The 17,480-nt window shown below is 44.8% G+C and overlaps 1 protein-coding gene across 18 annotated transcripts in view; it reads left to right on the forward strand.

Moving 5' to 3' along the window:
- The window catches only part of MYO9A (myosin IXA), a 186,293-nt gene that overhangs the window by 148,394 nt on the left and 20,419 nt on the right, over window positions 1-17,480 (forward strand). For 8 of the 18 annotated variants that reach the window (XM_027466498.3, XM_027466508.3, XM_027466503.3 and 5 more), the window contains 9 exons: window positions 633-755; window positions 4,609-4,689; window positions 5,825-5,935; window positions 7,244-7,366; window positions 7,701-7,850; window positions 8,106-8,416; window positions 9,394-11,052; window positions 12,345-12,426; window positions 12,976-13,191. In XM_027466498.3, the coding sequence (XP_027322299.3) occupies window positions 633-755; window positions 4,609-4,689; window positions 5,825-5,935; window positions 7,244-7,366; window positions 7,701-7,850; window positions 8,106-8,416; window positions 9,394-11,052; window positions 12,345-12,426; window positions 12,976-13,191 (2,856 nt within the window). The remainder of the gene's footprint in view (window positions 1-632; window positions 756-4,608; window positions 4,690-5,824; window positions 5,936-7,243; window positions 7,367-7,700; window positions 7,851-8,105; window positions 8,417-9,393; window positions 11,053-12,344; window positions 12,427-12,975; window positions 13,192-17,480) is intronic. The other 10 variants (XM_027466504.3, XM_027466506.3, XM_072043402.1 and 7 more) reach the window with 5 other exon arrangements.

A 17,480-nucleotide genomic window follows, 5' to 3' on the forward strand; every position in this document is an offset into this window, starting at 1 on the left:
TTCATAGCAGTTACAAGGAAAGAGGTTTTCAGTAGGTTTTGTGGGCTGATGCCTTCATGGTTCTGGCTCACTCAAGTGAACTTCTCCACTAGTTCTTGGACAATGTGCGTTTCAAGCAAGCCCAGTCCTCCCGTGGACTTTCTCATCCCCCCACACTTATTGAAAGAGGAGATGCTTATGCCCTGCTGGCAAGCACGTGGTTTCCATCCATGGTTTCCTGTTCACAGGAATGAAGCCCCCGGGCTTGCTAATTATTGCTGATGGCTCATTTTCTATATGTGTGTGATGAATTATTTGCAGTGGCCACAATTCAAGACTGTTGTTAACACACCGTGAAAATAATCAACAAAGGGTCAGCTTTCCAGCAATGTATTTATGTTTGTCTACAACTGCACATTAGTGCGTCGGAAAGCCAAAATTCACATGGTCAAAGATGCCCTTGGCAAGTCCTCAGAGGCCAAATAGGGCAGGCGTTTTCAGCTGTTCCTTGATCTTGATGTTTTCCATTGAGATGAAATAGGGTAGGGTGGTTACCCTAAGGAAGCCCTGCGGAGGGTATGAAGGGGGGCATAGCACGGCGGTAAGGTCTAGTTTTATTTATAAAGAACAAACTAAGCCTCTCTCTTCTGCAGCACCTGCTGGATGTGAAATCTCTCAAGCACTTGACCAACCTAACACTGCACGACCGCATTACAAAATCCCTTCTCCATCTCCATAAGAAGAAGAAACCACCCAGCATCAGTGCCCAGTTCCAGGTAATGCAGCACCCTGTGTGGTTTTGAATAAAAGGCAGATACCTGCTCTGGCTCTCCACAGGAGCACCTGCAGGCACAGTGCGGTCCCATCCTCACCACTATTTGTTTAGGACATTAATTCAGCTCAAGATGGGGTTTGGGGAGGCTGGGATAGAGTGCAGCGCCTTGCATTTGTCTGAATGATAGAAATCAAGAGAAGCAGGTTATGGCAGGTGTCGTGATGAGCAGGGGGGTGATGTGCCAAGACAGCATTGGTGAGACGTGAAGTTGAGCTGCAGAACAGAATTTCATCTGCTGCAGAAGGTGGCTGGGAGAAAGGCAGTCACATCTGTGTAAAATCAGTGGGCAAAGCAGCAGGGAAAGCCTTGTGTTGAGGTGGATTGATTCAGGTCTCCATGTCTGTGATTTTTTAAGTACCCTCCTAGTGAAATGCATGACCAAACACTGATACATGTAGCATGTAGCTCTGTGTGCTTGCACGCCCTCTTCTCTGGTGCCTTGCTCTCAAGGCAATCACATTGTGGTGTTTTCTCTGCTGTATCTAGAAATCTAGTAAAAATCTGCAATGACATTTTAAAGTGTTCTTTTACTCGCATTCAGCATCTGAAATTCAATCTGTTTTCAAGTCAGCCAGAATGTGAATTTTAATAGGTGCGGAAAGGTCAAAATATTGCTGCATTATCTCAAGGCACGCAGAGGAATTCAGAGGAAGGATCAATACAGCATTTGTTGTGTTGGCAGTGCTGTGCGCCAGCCAGCCTTCCCTGGGAATAGCTGCAGCTAAAATAATTCTCAGAAATGTGCATCAGGGCTTGGAAATTGGTACAAGACACATGCACGAGCATGTGGTAATATTAGAAAGCAGCATTTCAGTTAAAAATCATTTTCTAAGGAAGTCTGGCTTGTTTTTTTTTTACTCTTTTTTTTCTTTTTGAGAAGTGAGTCATTTTTAGAAAGTCTCCATGCATAGATCTGGGTAAGATTAAGTAATTTAATATATATATGTATGTATGTATGTATATCTGTGTATATATAATATGCAGAATGCACATCTGTATATATATATATTAAGCTTAGTCTAGTCTAATGGTATGCTGGTTAAAATAAATGTCTGCAGAGTTTAAGTCATACATAATTAATACATACATGTACATGGGGGAGCTGAAGTGAGGATGTCTTCCTGAAACCCATTTGTCGTTCCAAGGAGATGTGGAAAAGCACCAGGGTGCAGGACTGAGATTCCTGTATATTTTCTAGCACATAAAAATGACAGAGCTCTGAACACCGTGAAGATTCCCCCCTTCCCCTGTGCAGCAAAGCAGAGCCTTCAAATAGCAAATATGCATTCTGACGTTCCCCAGCAGTGACTTGACAACGTAGGAGCTGTGCCTACAACACATCCTCTTTTATTTAAATGAATGAAACCATATTTAAGTCAGAGGCAGCATCCTGGCTTCTGGTGTTACTGCCTGCTTCTCCTTTTAGAAAAATGCCGGGCGCTCCAGCCCTAATTTCATTTAACACTCGTAAGGGAGAAGTATTTTCTCTAGAGACCAGCCTGGTGCAAGCCTGCCACATAGCTTTTTATCAAGAGCACGCTAATAAAATTGCAGAGCATGCAACTGGGTCACAGACAGGAAATACAAATGTTTCCTATCATGGGGTTTTTGTTTTGTTTTGTTTTTCAGATAAATGCTGCCTTGTGGCTAATGCCTGGACAGGGAGCTTGCAGCTGCTCTGTCTCGTATTGATTTTAACCATGCCTTAAGTTACGCTGCTCTATAGGCAAAATAGCTCTGAGTCACTGCTGCCTGTATTTAGTGGACGCTGTGATGGCTTTCTTGGTAAAATAAATACATGAATAAATAAATGGAAGGACAGGGATTTGTACAGGCTTCCCCGTTACCCGCCTTTCAGGTGTTTTTTTCCCTGGCAAAAGGAGGCTGCCCTTGCTCAGGGCGATGCAGAAATGACAAATCACACCCTGCGAGGCTGAGTCCCAGTGGTGCGACAACGTGAGCTGGGGAGGTTTTGCAGGCAGTGGACAAAGGAGCAGGGCAGGGAGTTAATCCGGGGACCCTGCCTGTGCCTTACGGATTCCCGGTGCTCGGGGCAGGCCAGATGGTGGCGGGGGGCATGCGGTGGGGGGACCATCTGCCACGCACGGTGCAGCAGTGGCTGCTGATGGGATGGAAACACCGCGCTCTGCTGCAATTCCCAGCACCACCCGTGTACGTCGCTGCTGGTTATTGCTTAATAGAAATTGATTATTTATTTTTTTCCAATCTACCTTCCGCAAAAGACACCCACAGGCAGAAATCCGGGAACGCGCCCACCCGCTGAGGTCTGCGGCATCGCAGCCTCCCCGGGATGGGAGCGAGGGGGCTGTTTGGTGTTTGGCATCACCGGGGGCTCAGCTGCACCACATGTGTGTGCTTCGCCAGTTCCTCTTCCCCAGATGCCGCATGCAGACAAACATTTATTAACATGAAAGGCTTCCCATAAAGGTGGCTTTAAAATGATCAGAAGTAGAATAAAAGGCTTTCTGCAAGCCAGTCTTTAGACAACGTGCGTCTTGCTAATATTATGCACTTGTGCACACAGGTTTATGACCATGTATATTCATAAATTTGTAGCTGCATATAGTAAACACACAACAGAATACCCTGTAAATAACTGAGTTTTAGACGCTATTAAAATCGGGTCATTGCCGTGAGTAATCAACTCTGGAGCACGTTATTAATACCACATCAGTAAAGTGCTCGGCAATTAGAGACATCCAAAGCATTTACAGAGCACATAAAAAAAATAAACTGCAGAATGCAGTCAAGGAGTCGGTCCAGCCGCAGAATGACTCAGTGACTGTGTGTGCTCTGATCTAAGGCGGTCAATGTGTTGTTATTTCGGAGAGCTTGTGCTTTGTTGCGTTTTTGCAAGTCGGAGGCGTAACTTGGGATGCCATCCCACTGAAGGAGTTGTATGTAGCAGTGATGCCAATACCAATTCATTTTCATGGTCTACGCTTTTAATAATTGCACAGAAATTAAGGGAAATGAAAATGCCATGAAATCTCAGTGTCAGAAATGGGAAGCTGGCAAAACCTCGATTCTCAGTGATCACAGCTGTATTTTTCAGCAGACAAGTATGGCCAGGAATATGCCAGCTTTGAAACTACTTTCATGTCAAAGCAGCCTATGAAGTTTTTAGGATTTGCAACTTTAAAAATCTATATAAATCCAGTTATTTGATAGAATGGGAGTTCAATCAGGCACGCTCTAGAAAGCAGTTATTCGGCAAGCAGTCAGGTCATCTTCCTGTTCCAGAACTATCATTAAGAGAATTTCTTTCTAGGCCAGTGATGATGTTCTCAGAATTAAAAAGCGGAATAATTTTTGACAGCTGAAAATTCTCTTTGTCTTTTAAAGACATCAGCAACCATTGGGTACAAAAGGGTTCGGTCATTATCTTGGAGCTCCCACTCAATACTTATATGTGGCTTACTGGTGCGGAGCAGGAGGTGACTTTGGGATCCAGTGGCAGATTCAGAAATGTCAAACTGGGAGTCTCAAAATACATTTCTGCACAGTGTACTGCTGTGAGTGCCGTCCTGGTTTCTGCAGGAACCCTGAACAAACAGGGTTGTATTTCCCTGTTGCTAATTTGTTGGGTACAAAGACAAAAGCAGCCAAGTTGTAGCATATCTGAGATGCTTGTTTCAGGGAACAGTTTCCTATCTGCCTGGTTTACTCATCGTTTGTTCATAGTTTTGTTTTCTGACATAAGTCCCTGGTGTTTCATTATTCTTTATGTTCCCTTCTCTGTTTCCCAACTGAAGATGTCTCCTCTATTGCAGGCATCGCTCAACAAGCTGATGGAGACTCTTGGCCAGGCAGAGCCTTATTTTGTCAAGTGCATTCGATCCAATGCTGAAAAGGTAAACTCTGACCTGTAAGATCACTGCTGTGAAGGATGTGATTGCAAAACCCGCTCTCGGTGTTTGTTCATGCGTAACTGATTCCTTCTCTCACTGTTTGGAGATAACAACCCAAACTTGTAGTGTTTTGAGGTTTTGGAAACAGAGATCCTTCTGCAGCATAGCTACAGGATTGGGAAGCAAATAGTGAAATGGACTAGAGTTGGCCTTTAGTTCCTGATCTCCTGTTTAAAATAATTTTTAAAATATTTTGTAAATGTCTAATTGAAGGAAAAAAAAAAGAAATGAAAGTCAAAATCAAGTTGGATTTATAGGGTATTTGTGCCTTAGTAATGGAAAGCATGGACATTATCACTTGGGTGTAGGATCACTCTTGGTAAAGTGCACTGTCTTTTCTTGTAATAGAAACACCTAGATGAAAAATCTTTAATAAACCAATCTCTGACTCCTCTGAAGCTTCTGCCACCTGTAATAGAAATTTACAGACTTATGAATTCACTTGTGCCCCTACTGAGCTCTAATGCTTTTTTTTTTTTTTAATCATTTGTAAAAGCACATTTTTTTTCAGAATAAGCCATGTTATTCAGGCTGATTCAAAGATGAAGCCAAATTCAAGAAATATGATGTAGAAAGTCATTTATCTCATGGGATAAGGATCCTTAATTTAAAAACAAGGTTGTAGAAACAAATTTTTTTTCACATTAATCCTTTGGAGTCTTACCCAGACATTTAAAAATACAAGGAGAAGCTTTTGTAGCTTCTGCAGAATTGTTCGAGCAGATTCAAGCAGATTGTTTCATTACGCACAATCTTACCTTACTCATTGGCTATGCTGTTGAGGAGTTCTTTCTTACTCAGTTCAGCAGATCCATAAAACCTTTGCGGAAGCTTTCTGTCTAATTAGATGTTTGAAAGTCTCCATCTGATGGCTCTTTGGAAACACAGAGGATTTAACCGTGGTGGTATTAGTGTGGTTCCTGAAAACCCACATTCCCTCTCAACATCGTTGCCAACGTGCATGTGATGCAGATGTGTTACATGTGCTGAAACCATTGACCCATTTGCATGTTTAGAAGTTTCACCAAGTGCTTGGAGTTCAAGGAAATATTGGCTGTAAATATTTTTTCCCTTCCAGCTGCCCCTGCGGTTCAGTGATAGCCTGGTGCTCAGGCAGCTGCGGTACACGGGCATGCTGGAGACTGTTCGGATTCGCCAGTCAGGATACAGCTGCAAATACTCTTTCCAGGTTGGCTAAACATTTTCAGTCTTTCACCACTTTTATCATCATTATCACAGTTGTCTGAGTGTTGCTAGCTTGTAAGTATATTTGTGTTTTACAAAGTAATGAATTTATGGCTTGTGCAAGGCAGTGGATGTAATTGGATGACGTTGGGAAGGGAGTAGTCGTGGGCTGTTTTGCTACGCCTGAGTTATTGCAAGCTGCTCTAGACCAAAGGCTGCAAGTCCTTCTGCAGATAACTTCATGGTTTTTGAACAAAAGCAATATTTTTTTCATAATGCATGCAGTATTTTTTCATAATGTATGCAAAATCACTTAGACAAATCTATATCCCTTCAGAGTGATAATGAGAAGTTCAGACTAATAATGGCTGATCCCTGTCTGAGCTGTAACAGGCCAGGTCAACAAAATGTAAGAGTTAAGATATGGGTTCCTTTAGATCAATGTTAAAAGCTGTATGAATGTTTTGTAGGAGACACCTCCTCAGTGTGACCCAGACAAATGACAAAGTCCCTTCTCTTATGTTTAAGCCTACCGTTGGCCATTGAGCTGCTTTTCGGTGCTCGTTTCCTTTGTTTCTTTGGGAGCAGCATTCTCCCTGTTGTTTTGCCACTGGCTGCGTCCCATCAGGAGGCTGATGGGGATCCTCTAAATCACTCAGGAGTTATCCAGCTTCTCTCTCTCTCTCTTTTTTTTTTTTTTTTTTTCTTTTCCATATTTTTGCCAGCTTTTGTGCACATGTCAGTTCTTTCATGATTTGCTGTTGCTGATTTGTTTCCTGCTGGCAGCTGCTTTCGGCCAGATGTCATGTCCGTGCAGCAGCTGTTAAGAACGGAGGACTGCTTAGGGTGGTTTTTTTTTTGCCATAAGAATGAATCCCAACCTTACTTGGGAGGATCACTCGTCTGATACCTCTGCTCTCTGAGTTCTCACAGCAACAGTGATTGAAGCAACCTCTTCCTTGTGATGCCTTGCAGATTATGGTAACTCCCTTTTGTAGTGGCCATTCCTAAGGATTTGTAGCATTTTTGCTCAAAATGACCTCTGCAGATTGTGCAGGGTCTCTCCTCCCACACTGGATGACATTTGAATGTTCCTGGGCCTCTTCTTTGATGTGTTTTCCATGCAATTTTGAACCACAAATGGAGGAAACTCAGTGTTTTCCAGTCCGTAAAATGCTATCTGTCCTTCTGCTCCTTGACAGATCCTTTTTCATGTGGCCAGTGGAGCAAATCCAAGCTGCTTATGCAAAAAGGTGACACAGCAGTACCCATCCCATTTAATCCAATCTTGGTTTTTTTTTTTTTTCCTCAGGATTTTGTGAACCATTTTCATGTCCTTCTGCCACAAGGAATCAGCCCATCTAAGCACAATATCCATGATTTCTTCAGGAAAATAAAACTCAATCCAGACAATTACCAAGTTGGAAGAACCATGGTAAATTTTTATCTGTTTAAGATAAAGATACACCTGCATTTGTGCACAGTTATATTAACATCTTCATATATGGTTTTTAACTAATGAAAGTAATTTTCTTCTGTTTGCAAGAAGCCAATAACCTAGTTGATGCTTTGAATATTGTTAACACAAAATAGCAAGGAACATTGTTGTTTTCTTCTGACCAAGCCACAGTGGTCAGGTTATAACAAGGTAGCCTTTAAAACTCATCTGTGTGCAGACAGATGATTGTTGTTATCATTTTGTCTCCCCAGAGGGGAATGCAGGGGCTTTGTAATTCATGACTGATGTGTGTTTTTTTTTTTTTCTGCAGGTTTTTGTGAAGGAGCGAGAGCGGCAGCTTCTGCAGGACCTGCTCCATCAGGAGGTACTGCGCAGGATCACACTGCTGCAGCGCTGGTTCCGCAGCATGCTCTGCAGGAGGCAGTTCCTGAGCTTAAGGCAAGCGGCAGTAATCATACAGGTAGGTGGTGGTGCCTAATTTCATCACTAATTACAATCTGTAAGTCCTGTAGATGCAGCTCTGGCTGTAGCTGGAGTATCTGGGGCCTAAAATCAGTTCCCCTCTGCTAGGAAGGAGCTTGCCATCAGGGTTGGACTCCTAGAAGGGTGGTAATTTGGTCATGGGAGAGACCGAGCTGGAAAGCTTGCATAGAGGCAGATGCTCTCCAGTTCCCAAATCATTCATGTTTCAAGGAGCTGCCTGCTGTGTTTGCAGAGATTCTGGCGTAGTTACCAGAGCCGAAAGCAAGGCGAACCATCCCCAGACCCCCTGGTACTCAGCAAAGCTGCAGTTGTGCTCCAGACCCACTGGCGAGGCTTCGTGGAGAGGCGGAGGTTTCTGCAGATGCAGTTTGCTGCTCACCTCATCCAGAGCTGCTGGCGGGAGCACTCGAAGCGGAGGCACGATGCAGCCACCAGCATCCAGGCAGCCTGGCGAGGGCACTGCGCAAAGCGGCTTTACAGAGCCAGCAGAAGCAAAATCATCAGTTTGCAAGCAGCGTGCAGAGGATACTTAGCACGACAAAGGTAACATTGATCTTAAAATAAATGAATAAAATAAAGAAGTGCTTTCTGATAGTGCCCAGTGGGGAGAAGTATGGTCGATGTGAATTCTGGCACTGCTCAGACCACTGTGACTTACAGCTGATGGTGTCCCTTCATAGCATCGCTGACACTGTCCTGACCTGCCCTAATCCTTCACTCGTCCACGCTTTCTAACAGAGGAGTTCAGTTAGCTGCACATCCTACTCTTAGAATAAGCAGAGCCTATTTCAGGTTAGAGCACGTAGGCAGTGGAAAGCCGAGGACATAAATACTTGTGAGTTGTTTTTTTTTTCTTGGCAGCAGCACCAGTTTAAGTAGCCTATTTTTAACTCAGATTGGCTGCCAATCTGGTTGCTGCACTGTCTCACAGACAATCAGTCAGCAAGTGGGGTGAGGGCAGAAGCAGGGACAGGAGTTACTCGAGCCAGCTGCTGCGAGAAGAAAAACATTTGCAGCCATGCCTTGGCTCACTGGCTGTAGGGCAGGTCTTGGTTCGCTCTCAGGAAGCACTGCCTGTAAGGTGTGGAATGACTGACAAAGAATTGGGAGCTGGAAATAGCTCTTAGTGCAGGGTACAAGTGCCTGTCAGCTGTGCCAGAGGCATCCCAGGCATGATGGTGAAGATGAGGAAGCCAAGGTGATGCAATGTGTTACGGTTTCCTGGCTTACAAACTGTCTACACCAGGGATGAAGTCTGGAACTGCTGTCATCGGCACAGGAGAAACTTTCAGGTGCGTTGGTGCAATTCTTGAGTAGGTGAGATGGCAAAAGAGAAGACTGAAAGTGCACTTGGTGCATTGACCATGAACTTGCATCATCTTGCACCTGACTGGCGAGGAGGATTTTTCGAGATGCTGATGGTGGTGAGATGATGGTGATGAGATGCCCCCAGTGTGGTGCCTTGGAACAATGTTTATGGGCATGGGGTTACAATGTGCTGCTTTTCTGCTTTCTTGCAGGTTTAGAGCTTTGAAAGAGCAGAGGTTAAAAGAGATGCAGCTGGAGAATGGCCTGTCAATTAGTGAAGAGGATGGACTGGAGGCAGAAAGTGCTTTGGAAATTAAGGGCTCCGACCCATCCAAGTGGGAGGATGGCTCATTTGAAGAGAGAGTGAGAGCTGTAGAGGAACATAAATCACTGATGGAGAATAATCGTGTGAATCATGTGGATCCACTGGACACTTCTGCAAATTTATTGTACAAAAGGCATGAGAGAGCCAGTAGCCAGAGTGGTATGGACACTGAAGAGGAAGTAATTGTGAGAGAGAGACCCAAGTCACTGGAGGATCTTAACCAGAAGAAAGTCGTTCGTGCAAAAAGAGAAAGCCGGAGAATGCGTGAGCTGGAACAGGCAAAATTCAGCTTGGAATTGCTTAAGGTCCGGTCCACCGGAGGGCTGTCGCCTTCAGAAGAGCGACGGTGGTCTACCGAGCTGGTATCAGAGGCACTTCATTCCCCTCAGGGAACCCCGGAGAGTGAAAGCTCTCAAGGGAGCTTAGAGATGTTAAGCTGTGAAGATACCCCAAGTAAACTTGTTTCCTTAGTTTTAGATGAGCAAGATGTGCAGTCATTTTCCCCTGAGACGCAGGACTCTGTGCCTAGCAGTCCCCAGCCCCATCTGCAGGACAAGTCTTTCTGCACAGCTGATGTGAACAGCAATTTACCCAGTTGCAGAAGGATGCTTTCAGACTCTGAGCTGCCCGATAACCACACTGCAAAGGAGCATGTGGTCTGTGACCCCCAGAATTATCTGTACAAGACGCATCCGAGAGAAACTTTCCTTTCTAGTAACCTACCTACTTTCTACATTCCACCACAGGACAACATGAAGGTAAAGCAGTCACTGGTGGAAAATAACTTGAGGAATAAAGCAGCGGAAAGAGAGGAGAAAACAGTTACGTTCTCAGAGATCAGGAAGGACTCTGAGCAAGACCAGGGCAAAGCCTTGGGAAGGGAGGAAGGAGAAAAGTCTTCTGCCAAGAGAGAGGAACGTGGGACAGCTGCTGCGACTCAGACCCATTCTCCAGACTCTGTTATCAAGAGACTGGAGAAGCTCAATGTGGAGAAGGAAGAACGACAAAAGCAACTTCAGCTGCAAAACGAGAGGGAGATGATGGAGCAGATCCGTCAGCAGAAGGAAATTCTGGAGAGACAGCGCAAAGCCTTCGAGCAGCTCGAGAAGCAAGGCCGTGTGGAGGCTTTGCAGAGGGCTGAACTGAGCAGAACGAAGGACACCGCTTTGAAACCATCCAAAAAAGCAGACAGCCGGCCTCAGTCGGCCCTCATCCTGCACCCCCAGGGCACGACCACAGCTGGAACGCCAACCTCATCAGTGGACATCAAAGGTCTCACCGTTGGGAACAGGGGAGGCTCTCCAGCCCACGGTGCTGCCAAAGACAGGCCTGTCAGCATGTTCATGGAGCGAAGGGAAGGTCAGGCGGGGACGGCGCTGGAGTCACGGTGCAGCTCCAGGCTGGCTCCCGACCCCAGGGATGTCCCGGGCAGCCCTTTCTCTAGGACAGAGCGCCTCCGGCAGCCCCGAGCGCCACACCAGGCCACCGAGGAGACGAGGGCAAGCAGCATGTTCTTCACACCGAAAGATAATCCCTTCGGCCTCCAGTGAGTAAAAATATGATGGGATTTCCTTGTAGGCCTTTGTTGGGTAAAGTGGTCTCTGGCAGAATGTGGTCTGGAGATTGGAAAAAAAAAAAAAAAAAAAAAAAAAAAAAAAGCTGTTGAAACAGACCAGGGTCAGATTTTTTGATCTTAAAACAGTGAGTGGGCAGAAATCAGGGGACGAAGAAAAAGAGCTTGAAATGCTATTTCTAAGTCTTCCATGTGTTGGGCATTATATAAGCCAGGGGAGATAATCATAGCTATTAGCAGGTGAAAGGTGTTAATAGCAAGAGAGAGTTGACACTTGTTTCATTTACCCTAAGTATGAACAGTGATATGGGTTTCTTTTGAAAGGTAAAAAATTGAAAGGAAAAAATCAAAAGAGCAAAAGATTTTTTGGGTGGCCAGAGCAGGAATGACTAGACAAGTAAGAATATTTCTGGATTTTTCTTGCTAATTGTAGAATTAAAATAATCAGCAAAGGTGATTATACTATTGCTGAGAAAAAACAGCAACTGCCCAAAGGGAGTTTAGGATGTGGATGCACTTTGCCAGTGTATCACTTGCATAAAAAGTTACACATGTAATGGGCTTAGTAGTCTTTAACGGTCAGTAAAAATACTCCTTTATCCCCGATAGAGCCTGCAGCATCCCATGAGCAGGAAGGCAGTGGAGGGCTTTATGGAGCCCTCACCCATGGACATGGTAGAGTTTTGTTCAGAAATGGTGGCAGAAAGAGTGAGCTGAGCAAAGAGCAAGTTAAATTGGGAATGTTTTTGAATGCTGTGTTAGATGCAAAGTGAGGATGCTCTCCTTCTGAGCCAGTTTAGTTGAAATCTGCAGGAGGTCCCAGAGAATTGCTTTGGAAGTAAGTATTTGAGAACAGTCTTCTCCCCATGCTCCTTTCAGTTTCTTTTTCCTTGTTAATGCACAGAACAAGCAAGAGAAAAAGGAAAAATATATCAAAAATCCTCATCTTTAGTTTTCCTGGAACTTAAAAATTTTAATGCTGCAACAGAGCAATCACTTTTCAGAACACAGAACTGGAAAAATACCATCAGTAACCACCGTGAAGGGTAGAGTGCAGCTCTGGCAAAAAGAAATTCATATCTTCTTGCCCTTTGGTATTAAGTCAAATCCTGAAGAATTTGAAGCGGTTCTGAAAACCTGTGACCTCAAACAGTGATTTCTTCTTGATTGCTCGGGCTGCCTACTTCTATGTTGCTGAGAGCTGGGCTGGCGCGGTGGGAAAGCTTTTAGAGAAAATGAAACGTCTCTGTTTTGTTGCCTTTCAGCAGGGAAGCAAGTCATCAATGCCTTCCCAAGGGTGAGCTAACTAGGAAGCCATTTAAGATGCCTGGGTCTGGCAGAGGAGAGGTAAGTTGCAGTTTTCTTATTTTCTCTTTTAATTGAAAAGGGGAAAAAAAAATCCCAAACCCTTATTCTGCCAGCTTTCCCTCAAGTGCTTTGGAGAAGAGAAATATAAAGCACAAGGGTTGCGCAGGGCTCTTGGGGATGGGGGGGATGTCACACTAAGGCAACTTTCACACCTTCTCTTGAAAAAAGCCCCCGTAGCATTAATGTGTAGCAGCACAGAATTGCTCTGGATGAAAAGGATCTTGCAGTCCTGATGGCAAACACTGTAGTACGCAGTCTTGTCTTGTTTGCTTTAATGTCCATTTTAGTAACATCCATTATTGTCCCATTTTCTCCGTGCTGTCTTGGCTTTTGTTTTCCTGGTTGTTTTTGCACTACATGTAATAGTGTGTGTCCTCTGTGGAGTGCAGTGTTACTCAGCGTTGTTGTAAGGCTGTACTTGAGCTACGCTATGATGCCAAACACTGGTAGAATCTCCTTTTATAGAATCTCCTTTTATTTTTAAAACCTTTTTTTTTTGTTGTTGTTATGTTTTATCATTTGGTCAAGCAGGTTCCCAGACCGACCCATAAAAAGAAAGCCCGCATGGCGCGGACGCGCTCCGATTTCTTGACTAGAGGTACTTTTGCTGATGGGGAGGGGGATACGGAGGAAGATGATTACGATGGCAATTTTGAGTTCCTTCTCTCCTCTGACCAACCTCCTCATCCTGAGACAGGGCCTGCAGCCCGGCTCGGGCAGGCCTGTTACAGTGACTCCGAAATGGTAATTTTCCAACGTGTTGGGGCTGGAAAAAAAAGGGAGCAAGCAGATCTGCGGGAGCGTTTCTTTGCTAACCTTAGCTGCACGGATCCTACACTGCTTCTTCTCCCACTCACACAGATATTGTAGATGGGTAAACTCGGAGAACACAGCAGAAATGAGTACAAAACAGAAAGGGAAATTATTTGAATTTCTGTCAGCCATGGGGATGTTTGCTGGCATGATTTAAGAGAAGCTTCCATGGTTTCCATAAGTTTTAGGTAGCATTGCAACTCATTGCACAGCTACCTTGTTTGTTTGTTTTTTTTTAAACTAGGATTACCTCCATTACAAAATCCCACTAGGATCCTTTGGCTCTAGCAAAATTATCTACAGAAATGCATAGAAAAAATCAAGGCAAACACTGGACAAAAAAGTAACAGAACAAAGAAAACAATATGAACCTTGCACCTCCTATAATTTTTGATTTGGTATCCTTACCTAGGGTATCCAATGATTATTCAGTCCTCAATTATTGGAGTAATACTGGCAGATGCTGTCTTTGAGAAACAAAAACCTGTAAATTGGGCAATAAAACATTGTTTGTTTGTTTTTAAAAAAGAGAGAAAAAGCATGTTAGTGGTTCTGTCAGGGAGAAATGGCAGCCTGGATAAGCTGTGTTCAGAAAACCATGAACTGAGAGGTTTCAGGAGTGGAAGAGGACAGAAACTTCCACCTCTCTCCCAGTTTTTCTGTGGCAGGAGGTGGCAGAGGTGTCCACATAGATGTACGGATAAACCCACAGCAGTGTCTCGTGCCGTAAGTGCTCACATTGCCACATATCCATATCACATATCCAGCAAATATCTCATGTGATCCTAAAATCTGCCTTTGCAAGAAAGGCAGATGGCTAAGGGCTTTTCGTGACTTTTCTGTTAGCAGTTCTTATTATAAACAACACGTTTTTCCTCACTGGGAAGGAGCAGAGTTTCACAAATTCCCTGAATTTTTAAGGTTACTCATGATAAATTTTCAAGGGTTTTGAGCCAGGAATACTTCAAGTGCTATCCGGCAGAAATGTGATTGAAAGATGTGGCTCTTTGAACTGAACTCACTTGGCTGTGTTTTAGTTCATCTCCCTGTTTTTATAACAGGAAAGGGAGAATTTTACAGAGGAGTAATATCAGGACCAGCTTTTATTTTTTGTCCCCTATTTGACGAGAAGTCAGCTTAAATAAATTTGCACATGCAAATACAGTGCCTCCTATCCTACACCTTTACTTTCTACTTGAGGCACGTATTTGAGGACACAATGAGAAAGAAAATGTTCAACCCCCCTACACAAAAGAACCAAAGACTCTCCATTAAGATGGGGGAAAAAAAAATAGGGAGGAACAGGAAGCCAAATCTGGAGGTGTAGGTCCAAAACCAGCTGTAGACCTGGAGGAAAGCCACACTTGCCTGGCGTGTCCCTCTGTAAATGCTTGGTGTGTGCAGCCAGGAGCCCAAGGGAGCCTTGGCAAGAAGGCAACAAACTTATCCACGATTGATGCTAAATGCCAGCATTTTCATCTGGACTTCCTTCTGCCACAGTCTCACTGTCTGGTCAAATGGCACATGGACCTGGTCCCTGGAAATGCTGGAAGCAGCAGCTCAAAAACGTGGCAAGAGTCCTGGGCTTTGCCATGCTGTGTTCCTGGAGGCTACCCTGTTACAAAGCCCTAGTTTTTTAGCCGTAGAAGTCTTTTCCACTGGCAATCTCTGCTGAGACGCGAAAGGTGCTGGGCTAACGCTTGGGAATCTCCATCCTTGGGAGGGACCTGGCTCATCCCACTCATTAGAGATGCTCCTGGGCCTCTGCTCACCTGGGTTAACAGCTCTCACTGCATGCAAGTAGTAGTAGGTGCCAACTGTATCGTCTCTCCTCCTGTATCCCTCTTCTCTGCGCTCCATCACTAGCTCTAACTGGTGGTCAGGCTTAGCCAGCGGTTTCGCCTTGACGCAACCCCTTGTGCGGTTGAGTTCTGCTTTCTAGCAAATGTTGCTCGTAAAGTTGTGTGCCCAGTGGTATCGTATGTCTGTATGTCTTGACCACATGTACAGTGTTTCCGTCTGTATTCTGTATTGCAGGTTTGGGACCAGCTCTTTGGCTTGTGGCTTCTCTGTGTTAGGATCGCCACACCCGTAGGGCAGAGCTCTTTAAAGCAGCAAAATCCAGGGCTGCTTATTCATATTTATTAGCAGAGCCTGCTCGGGTGTTGCAAATGATGAAGCAGCCTATAATAGAGCAGTACTGGTGCATGTTGGTTTGGGTTCAAGTAGGTGAATGTGTGTGTAGCCATATCCCTCGTGTCTTGTGATGCTCACATGAAGACGCGCCAGGCAGTCACCACACGCAGGCAGATTGCCCTCCTAGTGAATAGTTTATTCATAGGGTTCCTGCCCCCAGCTACAACTTTCCAAAAAACCTCTTTTGATGTGCTGCTCGATGGCCGAGGGCTGCTGGACACACAACAGAGATCAAGTGCGACTTTGTGAAGTTAAGCATGTGATGAGTCTCCAGCTGTGCTGTGTGAACCCGGCTGTTTGACCCTTTGGTTTCACGACCACCGAGTCAATGGTTGAGTGTCACCAGCTGGTACTTGCAGGCCCACCGGAGACTGATGCTCCTGACCTAAGTGCAGGGTAGCCCAGAGCATCTTCAGCCAGAGCTGAAGTCCAAGGTGCACCAGTATATAAATTGGCTGCTTCAGGTACAGTTATCTGCAAAGAGCCGAAGTGTGTTTAAGGATGAAGGGCTTCCTGACGAGACCAAGCCTTCAAAGGTTGCCCGAGCTTTTTGGCAAAGTACCTGCCTTGCAGTGAGAAAAGTGGGAGGAACAGTTCCTGGCTGTGGTCAGTGCATATTAATAGCGGTTGTGTTTTGCACCTACGCCTGGAGAACTTCCCTCTAGCTGATAGAAAGAACGCCTTGGTTAAAGAAACCACACCAGAAATACCTTCTGCATATATTTCCCTTCAGCAAAGGCTCTTAGAGAGGGCCCTGGATAATGAAGTGGTGATGTATTTTGCTCCAAACTCCGTACTAAAGCCATGAATTGACTAACAGCAGTCTGAGGATCTGTCATTTGTCACCAGCTGATCCCAAGCATCCCTGAAGAGCCAGCCATGGAAGAAGAGCTCTTGTCCTCAGCTGTTCAGAGGCAGTGTTGCACTTTAGGAAGCCCTTCAACACAGCACGTAGCACTGCTGCCTGCTGGGACAAGTCATCTCACTTGGCCTCTTTTTAGCATGGGCAAACAAAATACAGTTTGTTCTTTCAGAGTTAAAAAAAAAAAAAAATGTTCCCCTTTTGCTCCATGGGATGACTACAGACCCCCTGGATATCGTGGTTCGCACGCACATGGTGCTTTGTGGTGTTCCCTGCATGGAAGAGGTCTTGTCTTGGGAGCTGAGAAGGTTTCCCATCCAGCTGAGGACCTTGCCCTTCGCAACTTCTTGGAGGAGTCCCTCAAACAGAAGGGTCTAATGCCAAAAATGCCTTCGGTCCTTCTTTCAAATCCTGGAGAGTTTGCAGTGGTAGCAGAGGAAACACTGATCTATAATAGATAAAAAATAGGGGCAGAGCTGGGAGAGATTGTAGTGATAATGGCCAGAGGGTGATGGGGAGATGATGTCTGGTAGGAAGCCTCATCTCCCCACAAAGCCTGCCTTCAGAGAGAGGCATGCAGTCCTTGAGGCGTCTACATGTGATGAAAGTAAGTCCAAAACTTTATCTTTAGTCTTAATGATGAGGCTATGCGCCACTTCCATCCTGTCATATGCTCTGATGTCAGGGAGCATTTCTTCTCCATGGTTTTATTCCACACTGGTAAAGACGAGGGCTGTTTTCAGACCCTATCCATTAACATCCAGCGGGCAGTGATGTCCCTGCTGCGTTTTGCTTTATAAAAAGCCCTTTTCAACAGAATTTCACAGATTTTTTTTCCCCTCTCTACTCTGAAATGCATCCCCTTATCTCCCAGACAAGCCAAGGCAATTCCAGGAAAACATGCCGAATCGCCTGCACAGAGCAATCACGATGTCCATTATGCCTCTGTATTCAAGTACTTCATTATTGCTTGTATTATTTGGCATCCAGTCATTTCTTAGTTGTTTAATTACCCCCAGTCATTTTAACTTTGGTCCTTGGCTCATGGATATATCCCCTTGATGAAGAACAGGATTTGTGGCATGTTTTGATTAATAATAATAAGAAAAAAAAAAATCCTTCAGTTTTGTCTAAAAAGCTCATTACAGATGTGATATCATAG

This window comes from Anas platyrhynchos, chromosome 11, assembly GCF_047663525.1.
Source record: "Anas platyrhynchos isolate ZD024472 breed Pekin duck chromosome 11, IASCAAS_PekinDuck_T2T, whole genome shotgun sequence".
Lineage (NCBI taxonomy): Eukaryota > Metazoa > Chordata > Aves > Anseriformes > Anatidae > Anas > Anas platyrhynchos.